The sequence below is a fragment of the Gouania willdenowi genome, chromosome 8, assembly GCF_900634775.1.
Source record: "Gouania willdenowi chromosome 8, fGouWil2.1, whole genome shotgun sequence".
Classification (NCBI taxonomy): domain Eukaryota; kingdom Metazoa; phylum Chordata; class Actinopteri; order Blenniiformes; family Gobiesocidae; genus Gouania; species Gouania willdenowi.
Window position 1 is genome coordinate 31,278,547 of NC_041051.1, and position 17,344 is coordinate 31,295,890.

Genomic DNA, 17,344 nt, shown 5'->3' on the forward strand with positions numbered 1-17,344 from the left:
AAATAAAGTTCTATTTCAAACCATTTTGTAGCATTTCGTGATGTGCAAATTGTTAATTGTATCGTCAGATTCATGGCAATGCCCGCCCCTAATTTACACCCATCTTTATAAACAGGAACACACTTGATTTAGTTTAATATGGACTACAGCAGTGGTTCTCAAACTTTTCTCTTACTTCTGAATCCAAGTGCCCCCTTATGTCCAACTACAACATTTTGCTTAGAAAACTATTTAAATACAACTATTGACCACAAAGATGGAATGAATGAGTGATAACACATTATTAAGAATCATTTTGTAAATAAGTAGAAAGAAAGTATTTAGTGTCTCATGAACATATTTATCTCTATAGTTTTTATCATTTTTGGTCGTCTCTCCTGCCTATTGTGGGACCGAAACTCATATCTACTATTTTCAGTTCATAGTTTATTAATTTTTCACCATCTCTGTCTCTCTCTTTTAATGAAGTTGTAATGTAAAGAAACAGTATGATATTAAAGAAATGCTTCACCTTTAAATTAGAGATAACAGAGTTACTCACAGTAGCACACACACAGTATACACTTTAACTCTCTTTAAAGTTATGCTCTAATGCGTTTTGGTTAGGCCCACCTTTACATATATCTTTTAAATGTATCTAGAATTTAGACCACATGTCAAACACATGGCCCGGGGGCCAGATCCGGCCCTTTGGAGCATCCAATTCGGCTCGCAGGAGGAAGTAAAAATTACAAAGAAAACATGAATCGTTGTGTAAAATGTATTTCATTCATTTATTGGTTTATTTACCAGCTGCGGAGCACCGTCGGGCCAAGATGTCACAGTCTGAGTTGTTCACAAAGTGAAAGTATAGAAATACAGTTGTTTAAGATTGTGTGTTGTTTTAGTAACAGAAAGAATAATAATTACAAAAAACTATTTATATTTTTCAGAAACTTCAGGTGACCCAACATTGGTTGAAAAATAGATTTAGTGGATTTGAATAGATTTATGTCTGTAGTTTTTATTTTTTTAATCATCTCATGCCTGGGGGGACAAAGACTGACACTTTATTTGTTAATTTTCTACTCTCTCCCTCAAGTCCCCCCTGTAGTGCCATTGTGTACCCCTAGGGGTACACGTACCCACATTTGAGAAACACTGCTGTAGACAAAGCTACCCTCCAACGTCTAACAGGCCCCCGCACTGAAGACTTTCAAATCCTGCTTTAAATCCACTTTTACTCCTTGGCTTTTAATTCACCTTGATATTTTATGTATTTATTTTGGGGGAGGGGGGGGGGGGGGTTAGCCCTGTTTAGAGGTGTTTAATTTCATGTTTTTATTGTTTGTTTCCAAGGCAGCAGGAAATCTTCAGTTAGAATTTTTTGTTGATTGTAACCATGACGACAGAAAAGAAGCCAATGGAGAAGATGAAAGCCAAATAACTTCAAAGTACCTGGATACTTCTATATTATCACATACAGCTTAAAGCTCTACAAACTCCACTATTTGTTGATAATAGTCTTGTTTTTGTTATCTGAAACATTGACGATGGATCAAAAACCAGCGATGAACATTACTTTTGGTGACTTTGTGGATTCTGAGACCTTATTTAACAAATTCAGAGGGGCGTCATTCCAAAAACCAAAGCAAGCTCGTAGGAAGAAGGTTAAGATGCAGAAGATGAAGGGAGACCAACCATCATCTCCTGGAGACAAGGGTGATGATGAACAAGTCAACCATCCACCAGTGACCGTACCAGTGAGTCCCTGTGAACCAGACTACACACTGTTACCTGACCAAGCACCACCAGGGTGTATCACTTGTGAAGAGATGACACACAAGGCATCATTTACAAGGTGCCAGATGGAATTACGAGACAGGGACTTGGACAACCTCAAACTGGCTCTGGACGTTTCCAAAAAGGAGTTCCATGAGCAGAAAGAACAATGGGAAGAGGAACGAACGATGTTGATGAAGAAGGAAACAGAATCAGATTCCATGGTTAAAATCCAGAAGGAGGAAATCTCCAAGCTCAAGCTTAGCCTGGACCAATCGAAACAAGAGTTACGCCGAGGTGTGTCTAACCAGATGAAGATGCTGGAGTGGCAGCGGAAAATCACCTCCATCCTTCAGCGTCAGAATCCGCTGATCTTCAATCTCACACACTCACTGGATCAGACCAAAGAACAAGTAGAGGAGCAAACCAGGGAGCTTCAGCACCAGGAAACAACAGTGAGTCATTATCTCATTTATTCAACTTTTATTTACTTGGTTTTTTTTAACGACGCTTTTACAAATTGAATTTTGTTGTCATATTTATTTAGAAATTAGTTTACATTCTATCAGTACAAAAATAAAAAAGAGATATTAATATTAATACAAACTTCTGATAATAAAGTAATGATATTAATATACAATAATTGTTCTAAAGCACAATAATATAAAATGTTTTTACTGCTGATTTTAATGTTCTTGTTGATTTTTAAAGCGTTAAATATTTTCTGTTACACTTTTTAATCATGTAAAGCACTTGCCTTGTGTATGAAATGCACTATACTAATAAATGTGTCTTGTCTGATTCTAATCTCCACGCAGATATCAGAAGCTCAGAAGAACGTCATCATCAAAGACGAAGAGCTGAAAGTGAAGGATCTCCTCGTGCGTGAGCAGAACATTGAAAACGACGTTCTGAGGGCTGATCTCAGGCAGGCGCAGGAGAAATTAAAAAGTCAAAGTGATCAACACAAGCAACTGTTGGAGGTGAACGCCAACATGTTAGAAGTGGTGAAATCGAAGGAGCAGGCCTACTGCAGTCTGGAGGAGCAGGTGATAGAAAAGGTGACCCTGCTGGAGAACGCCCTGGTCGAAGCACAGAACCAACTGAAAGCCAAAGATGTGGAATTAGAAGAAGAGCGGTCCAGCCACGCTAAAAAGAAACCACTACGGAAAAGAATCCTCCAGTGGTTTAAGAGGAAAACCAAACGTTAGAACAATATAAACCCCATGATGATTTAAAAACATTCTCTCTATCCTTTTCTCCCTCGAATGCAGGAAAAAACTTTTATAAAGAAAAAAAAAGATAAAATAACAAAATGAATAAAAAAAAAATGTTCATAAAAATAATTGTTTTGTGTTGAACTGAGTTATTAAGTTGGGTCAGATCATGAAAATCAAAGTATAATGACTATTTTCCTCAAGAATTCTGACTTTAAAGTCAAAATTCTGACTTTTTTCTGACTTTAAATTCAGAATTCAGAAATTTTCCCTCAGAATTCCAACATAAGGGAATTGGTAATGCACTGCACACTTTTATTTGTAATCTCTCAATGAACATTTCATGTCAAATTTGTGTTTAAATTGTGTTAGCTCCATGAATTTTTATTCGACTTTCATTCCATCATTGTGTTCTATTGTTGTTTTTTCACAGTATTCTAGGCAAAATGTTGTAGCTGGACAAAGGGGGCAGGGGCGCAAATCCCGGTGGGGGATGCAGGGGTCGTGTACCCCCCCAAAAAATCCATTGTAAACACAAATTTTAAAAAAATTACAATATAGTAACCTTATTTTACTTTAAAATACAAGTAATGCTGTTTATAAACACATTGTTTGATCATTTTAGCAATTGAAATATTATACCCTTCAATTAAAATCAACAGTTTTTACATACATTTTTTTATTTCTGATGTTTTTATACTGGCCATGTAGTTCATAGTGCTGTGGACTTGTAGCTACACATTCACGCCAAAACATTTTTCATTTGGTAAAGTTTTGTATATTTCTAAGTTTTGTGGCTTATTCAATTGTGTTTTATAATTTGTGTAAATGTTTGTGTATTCACTAGGTGTGTAAATGAGGATGTCAGTGAACGCACCATCAAACCCTGTTAAACTACTTCACTCCTCAATGCATTTTAGCTGGAAGTTCATTGCACTTTTAAAACATACTGGGGATTTTTATAGATGTATGTGGTTATTTTTATTTTTAAAGAATTCAAGAACTTCACAGAATTAAAACCTGTTCTAGAAGCAAAAGTTAAACTTTTTGGAAAACTGTAATTCAACAGTTTGATAACAAGGCAAATGTATTAGTGTAGTGCATTTCATACACAAGGCAACTCAATGTGCTATACATGATGAAAAAGTGCAACAGAAAACATTCAACAGCTTAAAAATCAATAAGAACAATAATATCAGCAGCAACAACATTTAAAATCACCACTAAAAACTTTTAAAATCATCAACAAACACATTAAATCAACATCACCGAAAATCTCCCTCTCAGTCATACGCGGTAGAGAAAAAAAGAAAGCCTTTAAATCTGATGTAGGATGTTCACATGTGATGCTGACTTGTTCTGGGCTCCACTATCTGACCTGTGTCCATAGATCTGAGAGATCCGCTGGGTTCATACCTGACTAAACATCTCACTGATGGATTCTGGACCAAACCCATTCACATATCACTCGTTATTCATATTGTTACTTGAATTACAGTTAATTATCATTTATTTGTTCTCGCAAGTTTTTTTAAATTTTTTTTTAAAGTAAATAAAGTTCTATTTCAAACCATTTTGTAGCATTTCGTGATGTGCAAATTGTTAATTGTATCGTCAGATTCATGGCAATGCCCGCCCCTAATTTACACCCATCTTTATAAACAGGAACACACTTGATTTAGTTTAATATGGACTACAGCAGTGGTTCTCAAACTTTTCTCTTACTTCTGAATCCAAGTGCCCCCTTATGTCCAACTACAACATTTTGCTTAGAAAACTATTTAAACACAACTATTGACCACAAAGATGGAATGAATGAGTGATAACACATTATTAAGAATCATTTTGTAAATAAGTAGAAAGAAACAGTATTTAGTGTCTCATGAACATATTTATCTCTATAGTTTTTATCATTTTTGGTCGTCTCTCCTGCCTATTGTGGGACCGAAACTCATGTCTACTATTTTCAGTTCATAGTTTATTAATTTTTCACCATCTCTCTCTCTCTCTTTTAATGAAGTTGTAATGTAAAGAAACAGTATGATATTAAAGAAATGCTTCACCTTTAAATCAGAGATAACAGAGTTACTCACAGTAGCACACACACAGTATACACTTTAACTCTTTAACTCTCTTTAAAGTTATGCTCTAATGCGTTTTGGTTTGGCCCACCTTTACATCTATCTTTTAAATGTATCTAGAATTTAGACCACATGTCAAACACATGGCCCGGGGGCCAGATCCGGCCCTTTGGAGCATCCAATTCGGCTCGCAGGAGGAAGTAAAAATTACAAAGAAAACATGAATCGTTGTGTAAATGTATTTCATTCATTTTATTGGTTTATTTACCAGCTGCGGAGCACCGTCGGGCCAAGATGTCACAGTCTGAGTTGTTCACAAAGTGAAAGTATAGAAATACAGTTGTTTAAGATTGTGTGTTGTTTTAATAAAAGAAAGAATAATAATTACAAAAAACTATTTATATTTTTCAGAAACTTCAGGTGACCCAACATTGGTTGAAAAATAGATTTAGTGGCTTTTGAATAGATTTATTTCTGTAGTTTTTATTTTTTTAATCATCTCATGCCTGGGGGGACAAAGACTGACACTTTATTTGTTAATTTTCTACTCTCTCCCTCAAGTCCCCCCTGTAGTGCCATTGTGTACCCCTAGGGGTACACGTACCCACATTTGAGAAACACTGCTGTAGACAAAGCTACCCTCCAACGTCTAACAGGCCCCCGCACTGAAGACTTTCAAATCCTGCTTTAAATCCACTTTTACTCCTTGGCTTTTAATTCACCTTGATATTTTATGTATTTATTTTTGGGGGGGGGGGGGGGGTTAGCCCTGTTTAGAGGTGTTTAATTTCATGTTTTTATTGTTTGTTTCCAAGGCAGCAGGAAATCATCAGTTAGAATTTTTTGTTGATTGTAACCATGACGACAGAAAAGAAGCCAATGGAGAAGATGAAAGCCAAATAACTTCAAAGTACCTGGATACTTCTATATTATCACATACAGCTTAAAGCTCTACAAACTCCACTATTTGTTGATAATAGTCTTGTTTTTGTTATCTGAAACATTGACGATGGATCAAAAACCAGCGATGAACATTACTTTTGGTGACTTTGTGGATTCTGAGACCTTATTTAACAAATTCAGAGGGGCGTCATTCCAACAACCAAAGCAAGCTCGTAGGAAGAAGGTTAAGATGCAGAAGATGAAGGGAGACCAACCATCATCTCCTGGAGACAAGGGTGATGATGAACAAGTCAACCATCCACCAGTGACCGTACCAGTGAGTCCCTGTGAACCAGACTACACACTGTTACCTGACCAAGCACCACCAGGGTGTATCACTTGTGAAGAGATGACACACAAGGCATCATTTACAAGGTGCCAGATGGAATTACGAGACAGGGACCTGGACAACCTCAAACTGGCTCTGGACGTTTCCAAAAAGGAGTTCCATGAGCAGAAAGAACAATGGGAAGAGGAACGAACGATGTTGATGAAGAAGGAAACAGAATCAGATTCCATGGTTAAAATCCAGAAGGAGGAAATCTCCAAGCTCAAGCTTAGCCTGGACCAATCGAAACAAGAGTTACGCCGAGGTGTGTCTAACCAGATGAAGATGCTGGAGTGGCAGCGGAAAATCACCTCCATCCTTCAGCGTCAGAATCCGCTGATCTTCAATCTCACACACTCACTGGATCAGACCAAAGAACAAGTAGAGGAGCAAACCAGGGAGCTTCAGCACCAGGAAACAACAGTGAGTCATTATCTCATTTATTCAACTTTTATTTACTTGGTTTTTTTTAACGACGCTTTTACAAATTGAATTTTGTTGTCACATTTATTTAGAAATTAGTTTAAATTCTATCAGTACAAAAATAAAAAAGAGATATTAATATTAATACAAACTTCTGATAATAAAGTAATGATATTAATATACAATAATTGTTCTAAAGCACAATAATATAAAATGTTTTTACTGCTGATTTTAATGTTCTTGTTGATTTTTAAAGCGTTAAATATTTTCTGTTACACTTTTTAATCATGTAAAGCACTTGCCTTGTGTATGAAATGCACTATACTAATAAATGTGTCTTGTCTGATTCTAATCTCCACGCAGATATCAGAAGCTCAGAAGAACGTCATCATCAAAGACGAAGAGCTGAAAGTGAAGGATCTCCTCGTGCGTGAGCAGAACATTGAAAACGACGTTCTGAGGGCTGATCTCAGGCAGGCGCAGGAGAAATTAAAAAGCAAAGTGATCAACACAAGCAACTGTTGGAGGTGAACGCCAACATGTTAGAAGTGGTGAAATCGAAGGAGCAGGCCTACTGCAGTCTGGAGGAGCAGGTGATAGAAAAGGTGACCCTGCTGGAGAACGCCCTGGTCGAAGCACAGAACCAACTGAAAGCCAAAGATGTGGAATTAGAAGAAGAGCGGTCCAGCCACGCTAAAAAGAAACCACTACGGAAAAGAATCCTCCAGTGGTTTAAGAGGAAAACCAAACGTTAGAACAATATAAACCCCATGATGATTTAAAACATTCTCTCTATCCTTTTCTCCCTCGAATGCAGGAAAAAACATTTATAAAGAAAAAAAAAGATAAAATAACAAAATGAATAAAAAAAAATGTTCATAAAAATAATTGTTTTGTGTTGAACTGAGTTATTAAGTTGGGTCAGATCATGAAAATCAAAGTATAATGACTATTTTCCTCAAGAATTCTGACTTTAAAGTCAAAATTCTGACTTTTTTCTGACTTTAAATTCAGAATTCAGAAATTTTCCCTCAGAATTCCAACATAAGGGAATTGGTAATGCACTGCACACTTTTATTTGTAATCTCTCAATGAACATTTCATGTCAAATTTGTGTTTAAATTCTGTTAGCTCCATGAATTTTTATTCGACTTTCATTCCATCATTGTGTTCTATTGTTGTTTTTTCACAGTATTCTAGGCAAAATGTTGTAGCTGGACAAAGGGGGCAGGGGCGCAAATCCCGGTGGGGGATGCAGGGGTCGTGTACCCCCCCAAAAAATCCATTGTAAACACAAATTTTAAAAAAATTACAATATAGTAACCTTTTTTTACTTTAAAATACAAGTAATGCTGTTTATAAACACATTGTTTGATCATTTTAGCAATTGAAATATTATACCCTTCAATTAAAATCAACAGTTTTTACATACATTTTTTTTATTTCTGATGTTTTTATACTGGCCATGTAGTTCATAGTGCTGTGGACTTGTAGCTACACATTCACGCCAAAACATTTTTCATTTGGTAAAGTTTTGTATATTTCTGAGTTTTGTGGCTTATTCAATTGTGTTTTATAATTTGTGTAAATGTTTGTGTATTCACTAGGTGTGTAAATGAGGATGTCAGTGAACGCACCATCAAACCCTGTTAAACTACTTCACTCCTCAATGCATTTTAGCTGGAAGTTCATTGCACTTTTAAAACATACTGGGGATTTTTATAGATGTATGTGGTTATTTTTATTTTTAAAGAATTCAAGAACTTCACAGAATTATAAACTGTTCTAGAAGCAAAAGTTAAACTTTTTGGAAAACTGTAATTCAACAGTTTGATAACAAGGCAAATGTATTAGTGTAGTGCATTTCATACACAAGGCAACTCAATGTGCTATACATGATGAAAAAGTGCAACAGAAAACATTCAACAGCTTAAAAATCAATAAGAACAATAATATCAGCAGCAACAACATTTAAAATCACCACTAAAAACTTTTAAAATCATCAACAAACACATTAAATCAACATCACCAAAAATCTCCCTCTCAGTCATACGCGGTAGAGAAAAAAAGAAACCTTTAAATCTGATGTAGGATGTTCACATGTGATGCTGACTTGTTCTGGGCTCCACTATCTGACCTGTGTCCATAGATCTGAGAGATCCGCTGGGTTCATACCTGACTAAACATCTCACTGATGGATACTGGACCAAACCCATTCACATATCACTCGTTATTCATATTGTTACTTGAATTACAGTTAATTATCATTTATTTGTTCTCGCAAGTTTTTTTTTTTAGTTTTTTTTTAAAGTAAATAAAGTTCTATTTCAAACCATTTTGTAGCATTTCGTGATGTGCAAATTGTTAATTGTATCGTCAGATTCATGGCAATGCCCGCCCCTAATTTACACCCATCTTTATAAACAGGAACACACTTGATTTAGTTTAATATGGACTACAGCAGTGGTTCTCAAACTTTTCTCTTACTTCTGAATCCAAGTGCCCCCTTATGTCCAACTACAACATTTTGCTTAGAAAACTATTTAAACACAACTATTGACCACAAAGATGGAATGAATGAGTGATAACACATTATTAAGAATCATTTTGTAAATAAGTAGAAAGAAAGTATTTAGTGTCTCATGAACATATTTATCTCTATAGTTTTTATCATTTTTGGTCGTCTCTCCTGCCTATTGTGGGACCGAAACTCATGTCTACTATTTTCAGTTCATAGTTTATTAATTTTTCACCACCTCTCTCTCTCTCTTTTAATGAAGTTGTAAAGTAAAGAAACAGTATGATATTAAAGAAATGCTTCACCTTTAAATCAGAGATAACAGAGTTACTCACAGTAGCACACACACAGTATACACTTTAACTCTTTAACTCTCTTTAAAGTTATGCTCTAATGCGTTTTGGTTTGGCCCACCTTTACATCTATCTTTTAAATGTATCTAGAATTTAGACCACATGTCAAACACATGGCCCGGGGGCCAGATCCGGCCCTTTGGAGCATCCAATTCGGCTCGCAGGAGGAAGTAAAAATTACAAAGAAAACATGAATCATTGTGCAAATGTATTTCATTCATTTTATTGGTTTATTTACCAGCTGCGGAGCACCGTCGGGCCAAGATGTCACAGTCTGAGTTGTTCACAAAGTGAAAGTATAGAAATACAGTTGTTTAAGATTGTGTGTTGTTTTAATAAAAGAAAGAATAATAATTACAAAAAATTATTTATATTTTTCAGAAACTTCAGGTGACCCAACATTGGTTGAAAAATAGATTTAGTGGATTTTGAATAGATTTATTTCTGTAGTTTTTATTTTTTTAATCATCTCATGCCTGGGGGGACAAATACTGACACTTTATTTGTTAATTTTCTACTCTCTCCCTCAAGTCCCCCTTGTAGTGCCATTGTGTACCCCTAGGGGTACACGTACCCACATTTGAGAAACACTGCTGTAGACAAAGCTACCCTCCAACGTCTAACAGGCCCCCGCACTGAAGACTTTCAAATCCTGCTTTAAATCCACTTTTACTCCTTGGCTTTTAATTCACCTTGATATTTTATGTATTTATTTTTTTTTGGGGGGGGGGGGGTAGCCCTGTTTAGAGGTGTTTAATTTCATGTTTTTATTGTTTGTTTCCAAGGCAGCAGGAAATCATCAGTTAGAATTTTTTGTTGATTGTAACCATGACGACAGAAAAGAAGCCAATGGAGAAGATGAAAGCCAAATAACTTCAAAGTACCTGGATACTTCTATATTATCACATACAGCTTAAAGCTCTACAAACTCCACTATTTGTTGATAATAGTCTTGTTTTTGTTATCTGAAACATTGACGATGGATCAAAAACCAGCGATGAACATTACTTTTGGTGACTTTGTGGATTCTGAGACCTTATTTAACAAATTCAGAGGGGCGTCATTCCAAAAACCAAAGCAAGCTCGTAGGAAGAAGGTTAAGATGCAGAAGATGAAGGGAGACCAACCATCATCTCCTGGAGACAAGGGTGATGATGAACAAGTCAACCATCCACCAGTGACCGTACCAGTGAGTCCCTGTGAACCAGACTACACACTGTTACCTGACCAAGTACCACCAGGGTGTATCACTTGTGAAGAGATGACACACAAGGCATCATTTACAAGGTGCCAGATGGAATTACGTGACAGGGACTTGGACAACCTCAAACTGGCTCTGGACGTTTCCAAAAAGGAGTTCCATGAGCAGAAAGAACAATGGGAAGAGGAACGAACGATGTTGATGAAGAAGGAAACAGAATCAGATTCCATGGTTAAAATCCAGAAGGAGGAAATCTCCAAGCTCAAGCTTAGCCTGGACCAATCGAAACAAGAGTTACGCCGAGGTGTGTCTAACCAGATGAAGATGCTGGAGTGGCAGCGGAAAATCACCTCCATCCTTCAGCGTCAGAATCCGCTGATCTTCAATCTCACACACTCACTGGATCAGACCAAAGAACAAGTAGAGGAGCAAACCAGGGAGCTTCAGCACCAGGAAACAACAGTGAGTCATTATCTCATTTATTCAACTTTTATTTACTTGGTTTTTTTTAACGACGCTTTTACAAATTGAATTTTGTTGTCACATTTATTTAGAAATTAGTTTAAATTCTATCAGTACAAAAATAAAAAAGAGATATTAATATTAATACAAACTTCTAATAATAAAGTAATGATATTAATATACAATAATTGTTCTAAAGCACAATAATATAAAATGTTTTTACTGCTGATTTTAATGTTCTTGTTGATTTTTAAAGCGTTAAATATTTTCTGTTACACTTTTTAATCATGTAAAGCACTTGCCTTGTGTATGAAATGCACTATACTAATAAATGTGTCTTGTCTGATTCTAATCTCCACGCAGATATCAGAAGCTCAGAAGAACGTCATCATCAAAGACGAAGAGCTGAAAGTGAAGGATCTCCTCGTGCGTGAGCAGAACATTGAAAACGACGTTCTGAGGGCTGATCTCAGGCAGGCGCAGGAGAAATTAAAACGTCAAAGTGATCAACACAAGCAACTGTTGGAGGTGAACGCCAACATGTTAGAAGTGGTGAAATCGAAGGAGCAGGCCTACTGCAGTCTGGAGGAGCAGGTGATAGAAAAGGTGACCCTGCTGGAGAACGCCCTGATGGAAGCACAGAACCAACTGAAAGCCAAAGATGTGGAATTAGAAGAAGAGCGGTCCAGCCACGCTAAAAAGAAACCACTACGGAAAAGAATCCTCCAGTGGTTTAAGAGGAAAACCAAACGTTAGAACAATATAAACCCCATGATGATTTAAAACATTCTCTCCATCCTTTTCTCCCTCGAATGCAGGAAAAAACTTTTATAAAGAAAAAAAAAGATAAAATAACAAAATGAATAAAAAAAAAAATGTTCATAAAAATAATTGTTTTGTGTTGAACTGAGTTATTAAGTTGGGTCAGATCATGAAAATCAAAGTATAATGACTATTTTCCTCAAGATTTCTGACTTTAAAGTCAAAATTCTGACTTTTTTCTGACTTTAAATTCAGAATTCAGAAATTTTCCCTCAGAATTCCAACATAAGGGAATTGGTAATGCACTGCACACTTTTATTTGTAATCTCTCAATGAACATTTCATGTCAAATTTGTGTTTAAATTCTGTTAGCTCCATGAATTTTTATTCGACTTTCATTCCATCATTGTGTTCTATTGTTGTTTTTTCACAGTATTCTAGGCAAAATGTTGTAGCTGGACAAATGGGGGCAGGGGCGCAAATCCCGGTGGGGGATGCAGGGGTCGTGTACCCCCCAAAAAATCCATTGTAAACACGTATTTTAAAAAAATTACAATATAGTAACCTTATTTTACTTTAAAATACAAGTAATGCTGTTTATAAACACATTGTTTGATCATTTTAGCAATTGAAATATTATACCCTTCAATTAAAATCAACAGTTTTTACATACATTTTTTTATTTCTGATGTTTTTATACTGGTCATGTAGTTCATAGTGCTGTGGACTTGTAGCTACACATTCACGCCAAAACATTTTTCATTTGGTAAAGTTTTGTATATTTCTAAGTTTTGTGGCTTATTCAATTGTGTTTTATAATTTGTGTAAATGTTTGTGTATTCACTAGGTGTGTAAATGAGGATGTCAGTGAACGCACCATCAAACCCTGTTAAACTACTTCACTCCTCAATGCATTTTAGCTGGAAGTTCATTGCACTTTTAAAACATACTGGGGATTTTTATAGATGTATGTGGTTATTTTTATTTTTAAAGAATTCAAGAACTTCACAGAATTAAAACCTGTTCTAGAAGCAAAAGTTAAACTTTTTGGAAAACTGTAATTCAACAGTTTGATAACAAGGCAAATGTATTAGTATAGTGCATTTCATACACAAGGCAACTCAATGTGCTATACATGATGAAAAAGTGCAACAGAAAACATTCAACAGCTTAAAAATCAATAAGAACAATAATATCAGCAGCAACAACATTTAAAATCACCACTAAAAACTTTTAAAATCATCAACAAACACATTAAATCAACATCACCAAAAATCTCCCTCTCAGTCATACGCGGTAGAGAAAAAAAGAAAGCTTTAAATCTGATGTAGGATGTTCACATGTGATGCTGACTTGTTCTGGGCTCCACTATCTGACCTGTGTCCATAGATCTGAGAGATCCGCTGGGTTCATACCTGACTAAACATCTCACTGATGGATTCTGGACCAAACCCATTCACATATCACTCGTTATTCATATTGTTACTTGAATTACAGTTAATTATCATTTATTTGTTCTCGCAAGTTTTTTTTTTTATTTTTTTTTTTAAAGTAAATAAAGTTCTATTTCAAACCATTTTGTAGCATTTCGTGATGTGCAAATTGTTAATTGTATCGTCAGATTCATGGCAATGCCCGCCCCTAATTTACACCCATCTTTATAAACAGGAACACACTTGATTTAGTTTAATATGGACTACAGCAGTGGTTCTCAAACTTTTCTCTTACTTCTGAATCCAAGTGCCCCCTTATGTCCAACTACAACATTTTGCTTAGAAAACTATTTAAACACAACTATTGACCACAAAGATGGAATGAATGAGTGATAACACATTATTAAGAATCATTTTGTAAATAAGTAGAAAGAAACAGTATTTAGTGTCTCATGAACATATTTATCTCTATAGTTTTTATCATTTTTGGTCGTCTCTCCTGCCTATTGTGGGACCGAAACCCATGTCTACTATTTTCAGTTCATAGTTTATTAATTTTTCACCACCTCTCTCTCTCTCTTTTAATGAAGTTGTAAAGTAAAGAAACAGTATGATATTAAAGAAATGCTTCACCTTTAAATCAGAGATAACAGAGTTACTCACAGTAGCACACACACAGTATACACTTTAACTCTTTAACTCTCTTTAAAGTTATGCTCTAATGCGTTTTGGTTTGGCCCACCTTTACATCTATCTTTTAAATGTATCTAGAATTTAGACCACATGTCAAACACATGGCCCGGGGGCCAGATCCGGCCCTTTGGAGCATCCAATTCGGCTCGCAGGAGGAAGTAAAAATTACAAAGAAAACATGAATCATTGTGCAAATGTATTTCATTCATTTTATTGGTTTATTTACCAGCTGCGGAGCACCGTCGGGCCAAGATGTCACAGTCTGAGTTGTTCACAAAGTGAAAGTATAGAAATACAGTTGTTTAAGATTGTGTGTTGTTTTAATAAAAGAAAGAATAATAATTACAAAAAACTATTTATATTTTTCAGAAACTTCAGGTGACCCAACATTGGTTGAAAAATAGATTTAGTGGATTTTGAATAGATTTATTTCTGTAGTTTTTATTTTTTTAATCATCTCATGCCTGGGGGGACAAAGACTGACACTTTATTTGTTAATTTTCTACTCTCTCCCTCAAGTCCCCCTTGTAGTGCCATTGTGTACCCCTAGGGGTACACGTACCCACATTTGAGAAACACTGCTGTAGACAAAGCTACCCTCCAACGTCTAACAGGCCCCCGCACTGAAGACTTTCAAATCCTGCTTTAAATCCACTTTTACTCCTTGGCTTTTAATTCACCTTGATATTTTATGTATTTATTTTGGGGGGGGGGGGTTAGCCCTGTTTAGAGGTGTTTAATTTCATGTTTTTATTGTTTGTTTCCAAGGCAGCAGGAAATCATCAGTTAGAATTTTTTGTTGATTGTAACCATGACGACAGAAAAGAAGCCAATGGAGAAGATGAAAGCCAAATAACTTCAAAGTACCTGGATACTTCTATATTATCACATACAGCTTAAAGCTCTACAAACTCCACTATTTGTTGATAATAGTCTTGTTTTTGTTATCTGAAACATTGACGATGGATCAAAAACCAGCGATGAACATTACTTTTGGTGACTTTGTGGATTCTGAGACCTTATTTAACAAATTCAGAGGGGCGTCATTCCAAAAACCAAAGCAAGCTCGTAGGAAGAAGGTTAAGATGCAGAAGATGAAGGGAGACCAACCATCATCTCCTGGAGACAAGGGTGATGATGAACAAGTCAACCATCCACCAGTGACCGTACCAGTGAGTCCCTGTGAACCAGACTACACACTGTTACCTGACCAAGCACCACCAGGGTGTATCACTTGTGAAGAGATGACACACAAGGCATCATTTACAAGGTGCCAGATGGAATTACGAGACAGGGACCTGGACAACCTCAAACTGGCTCTGGACGTTTCCAAAAAGGAGTTCCATGAGCAGAAAGAACAATGGGAAGAGGAACGAACGATGTTGATGAAGAAGGAAACAGAATCAGATTCCATGGTTAAAATCCAGAAGGAGGAAATCTCCAAGCTCAAGCTTAGCCTGGACCAATCGAAACAAGAGTTACGCCGAGGTGTGTCTAACCAGATGAAGATGCTGGAGTGGCAGCGGAAAATCACCTCCATCCTTCAGCGTCAGAATCCGCTGATCTTCAATCTCACACACTCACTGGATCAGACCAAAGAACAAGTAGAGGAGCAAACCAGGGAGCTTCAGCACCAGGAAACAACAGTGAGTCATTATCTCATTTATTCAACTTTTATTTACTTGGTTTTTTTTAACGACGCTTTTACAAATTGAATTTTGTTGTCATATTTATTTAGAAATTAGTTTAAATTCTATCAGTACAAAATAAAAAAGAGATATTAATATTAATACAAACTTCTGATAATAAAGTAATGATATTAATATACAATAATTGTTCTAAAGCACAATAATATAAAATGTTTTTACTGCTGATTTTAATGTTCTTGTTGATTTTTAAAGCGTTAAATATTTTCTGTTACACTTTTTAATCATGTAAAGCACTTGCCTTGTGTATGAAATGCACTATACTAATAAATGTGTCTTGTCTGATTCTAATCTCCACGCAGATATCAGAAGCTCAGAAGAACGTCATCATCAAAGACGAAGAGCTGAAAGTGAAGGATCTCCTCGTGCGTGAGCAGAACATTGAAAACGACGTTCTGAGGGCTGATCTCAGGCAGGCGCAGGAGAAATTAAAAAGCCAAAGTGATCAACACAAGCAACTGTTGGAGGTGAACGCCAACATGTTAGAAGTGGTGAAATCGAAGGAGCAGGCCTACTGCAGTCTGGAGGAGCAGGTGATAGAAAAGGTGACCCTGCTGGAGAACGCCCTGGTCGAAGCACAGAACCAACTGAAAGCCAAAGATGTGGAATTAGAAGGAGAGCGGTCCAGCCACGCTAAAAAGAAACCACTACGGAAAAGAATCCTCCAGTGGTTTAAGAGGAAAACCAAACGTTAGAACAATATAAACCCCATGATGATTTAAAACATTCTCTCTATCCTTTTCTCCCTCGAATGCAGGAAAAAACATTTATAAAGAAAAAAAAAGATAAAATAACAAAATGAATAAAAAAAAATGTTCATAAAAATAATTGTTTTGTGTTGAACTGAGTTATTAAGTTGGGTCAGATCATGAAAATCAAAGTATAATGACTATTTTCTTCAAGAATTCTGACTTTAAAGTCAAAATTCTGACTTTTTTCTGACTTTAAATTCAGAATTCAGAAATTTTCCCTCAGAATTCCAACATAAGGGAATTGGTAATGCACTGCACACTTTTATTTGTAATCTCTCAATGAACATTTCATGTCAAATTTGTGTTTAAATTCTGTTAGCTCCATGAATTTTTATTCCACTTTCATTCCATCATTGTGTTCTATTGTTGTTTTTTCACAGTATTCTAGGGAAAATGTTGTAGCTGGACAAAGGGGGCAGGGGCGCAAATCCCGGTGGGGGATGCAGGGGTCGTGTACCCCCCCAAAAAATCCATTGTAAACACAAATTTTAAAAAAATTACAATATAGTAACCTTATTTTACTTTAAAATACAAGTAATGCTGTTTATAAACACATTGTTTGATCATTTTAGCAATTGAAATATTATACCCTTCAATTAAAATCAACAGTTTTTACATACATTTTTTTATTTCTGATGTTTTTATACTGGTCATGTAGTTCATAGTGCTGTGGACTTGTAGCTACACATTCACGCCAAAACATTTTTCATTT

At 35.9% G+C, this 17,344-nt stretch overlaps 4 protein-coding genes across 4 annotated transcripts in view; all 4 read left to right on the top strand.

Moving 5' to 3' along the window:
- The window catches only part of mybpc2a (myosin binding protein Ca), a 78,698-nt gene extending 74,865 nt beyond the window's left edge, over positions 1 to 3,833 (top strand). Inside the window, exons 31-33 of the mRNA XM_028456160.1 lie at positions 1,549 to 2,216; positions 2,580 to 2,718; positions 3,826 to 3,833. Of these exons, the coding sequence (XP_028311961.1) occupies positions 1,549 to 2,216; positions 2,580 to 2,718; positions 3,826 to 3,833 (815 nt within the window). The remainder of the gene's footprint in view (positions 1 to 1,548; positions 2,217 to 2,579; positions 2,719 to 3,825) is intronic.
- A 2,000-nt stretch (positions 3,834 to 5,833) lies between these two features.
- On the top strand, positions 5,834 to 8,371 carry LOC114468974 (putative WEB family protein At1g65010, chloroplastic). Its single transcript, XM_028456161.1, has 3 exons — positions 5,834 to 6,752; positions 7,116 to 7,253; positions 8,360 to 8,371. The coding sequence occupies exons 1-3, from the start codon at positions 6,069 to 6,071 to the stop codon at positions 8,369 to 8,371; spliced, it is 834 nt and encodes a 277-aa protein (XP_028311962.1). The 5' UTR covers positions 5,834 to 6,068.
- Positions 8,372 to 10,343: 1,972 nt separating this feature from the next.
- Positions 10,344 to 12,042, top strand: LOC114468976 (putative WEB family protein At1g65010, chloroplastic). Its single transcript, XM_028456162.1, has 2 exons — positions 10,344 to 11,286; positions 11,650 to 12,042. The coding sequence occupies exons 1-2, from the start codon at positions 10,603 to 10,605 to the stop codon at positions 12,040 to 12,042; spliced, it is 1,077 nt and encodes a 358-aa protein (XP_028311963.1). The 5' UTR covers positions 10,344 to 10,602.
- Positions 12,043 to 14,844: 2,802 nt separating this feature from the next.
- LOC114468977 (putative WEB family protein At1g65010, chloroplastic) lies at positions 14,845 to 17,020 on the top strand. Its single transcript, XM_028456163.1, has 3 exons — positions 14,845 to 15,820; positions 16,183 to 16,321; positions 17,013 to 17,020. Exons 1-3 carry the CDS (start codon positions 15,137 to 15,139, stop codon positions 17,018 to 17,020), a joined length of 831 nt encoding a protein of 276 aa, XP_028311964.1. The 5' UTR covers positions 14,845 to 15,136.
- Positions 17,021 to 17,344: the final 324 nt, after the last annotated feature.

Bases quoted from the DNA above. Each gene is read 5' to 3' on its own strand.
- LOC114468977 (XM_028456163.1), top strand. From the start codon at position 15,137: ATGGATCAAAAACCAGCGATGAACATTACTTTTGGTGACTTTGTGGAT. The intron at 15,821-16,182 runs GTGAGTCATTAT...ATCTCCACGCAG, and splicing joins TTCAGCACCAGGAAACAACA to ATATCAGAAGCTCAGAAGAA.
- LOC114468974 (XM_028456161.1), top strand. From the start codon at position 6,069: ATGGATCAAAAACCAGCGATGAACATTACTTTTGGTGACTTTGTGGAT. The intron at 6,753-7,115 runs GTGAGTCATTAT...ATCTCCACGCAG, and splicing joins TTCAGCACCAGGAAACAACA to ATATCAGAAGCTCAGAAGAA.
- LOC114468976 (XM_028456162.1), top strand. From the start codon at position 10,603: ATGGATCAAAAACCAGCGATGAACATTACTTTTGGTGACTTTGTGGAT. The intron at 11,287-11,649 runs GTGAGTCATTAT...ATCTCCACGCAG, and splicing joins TTCAGCACCAGGAAACAACA to ATATCAGAAGCTCAGAAGAA.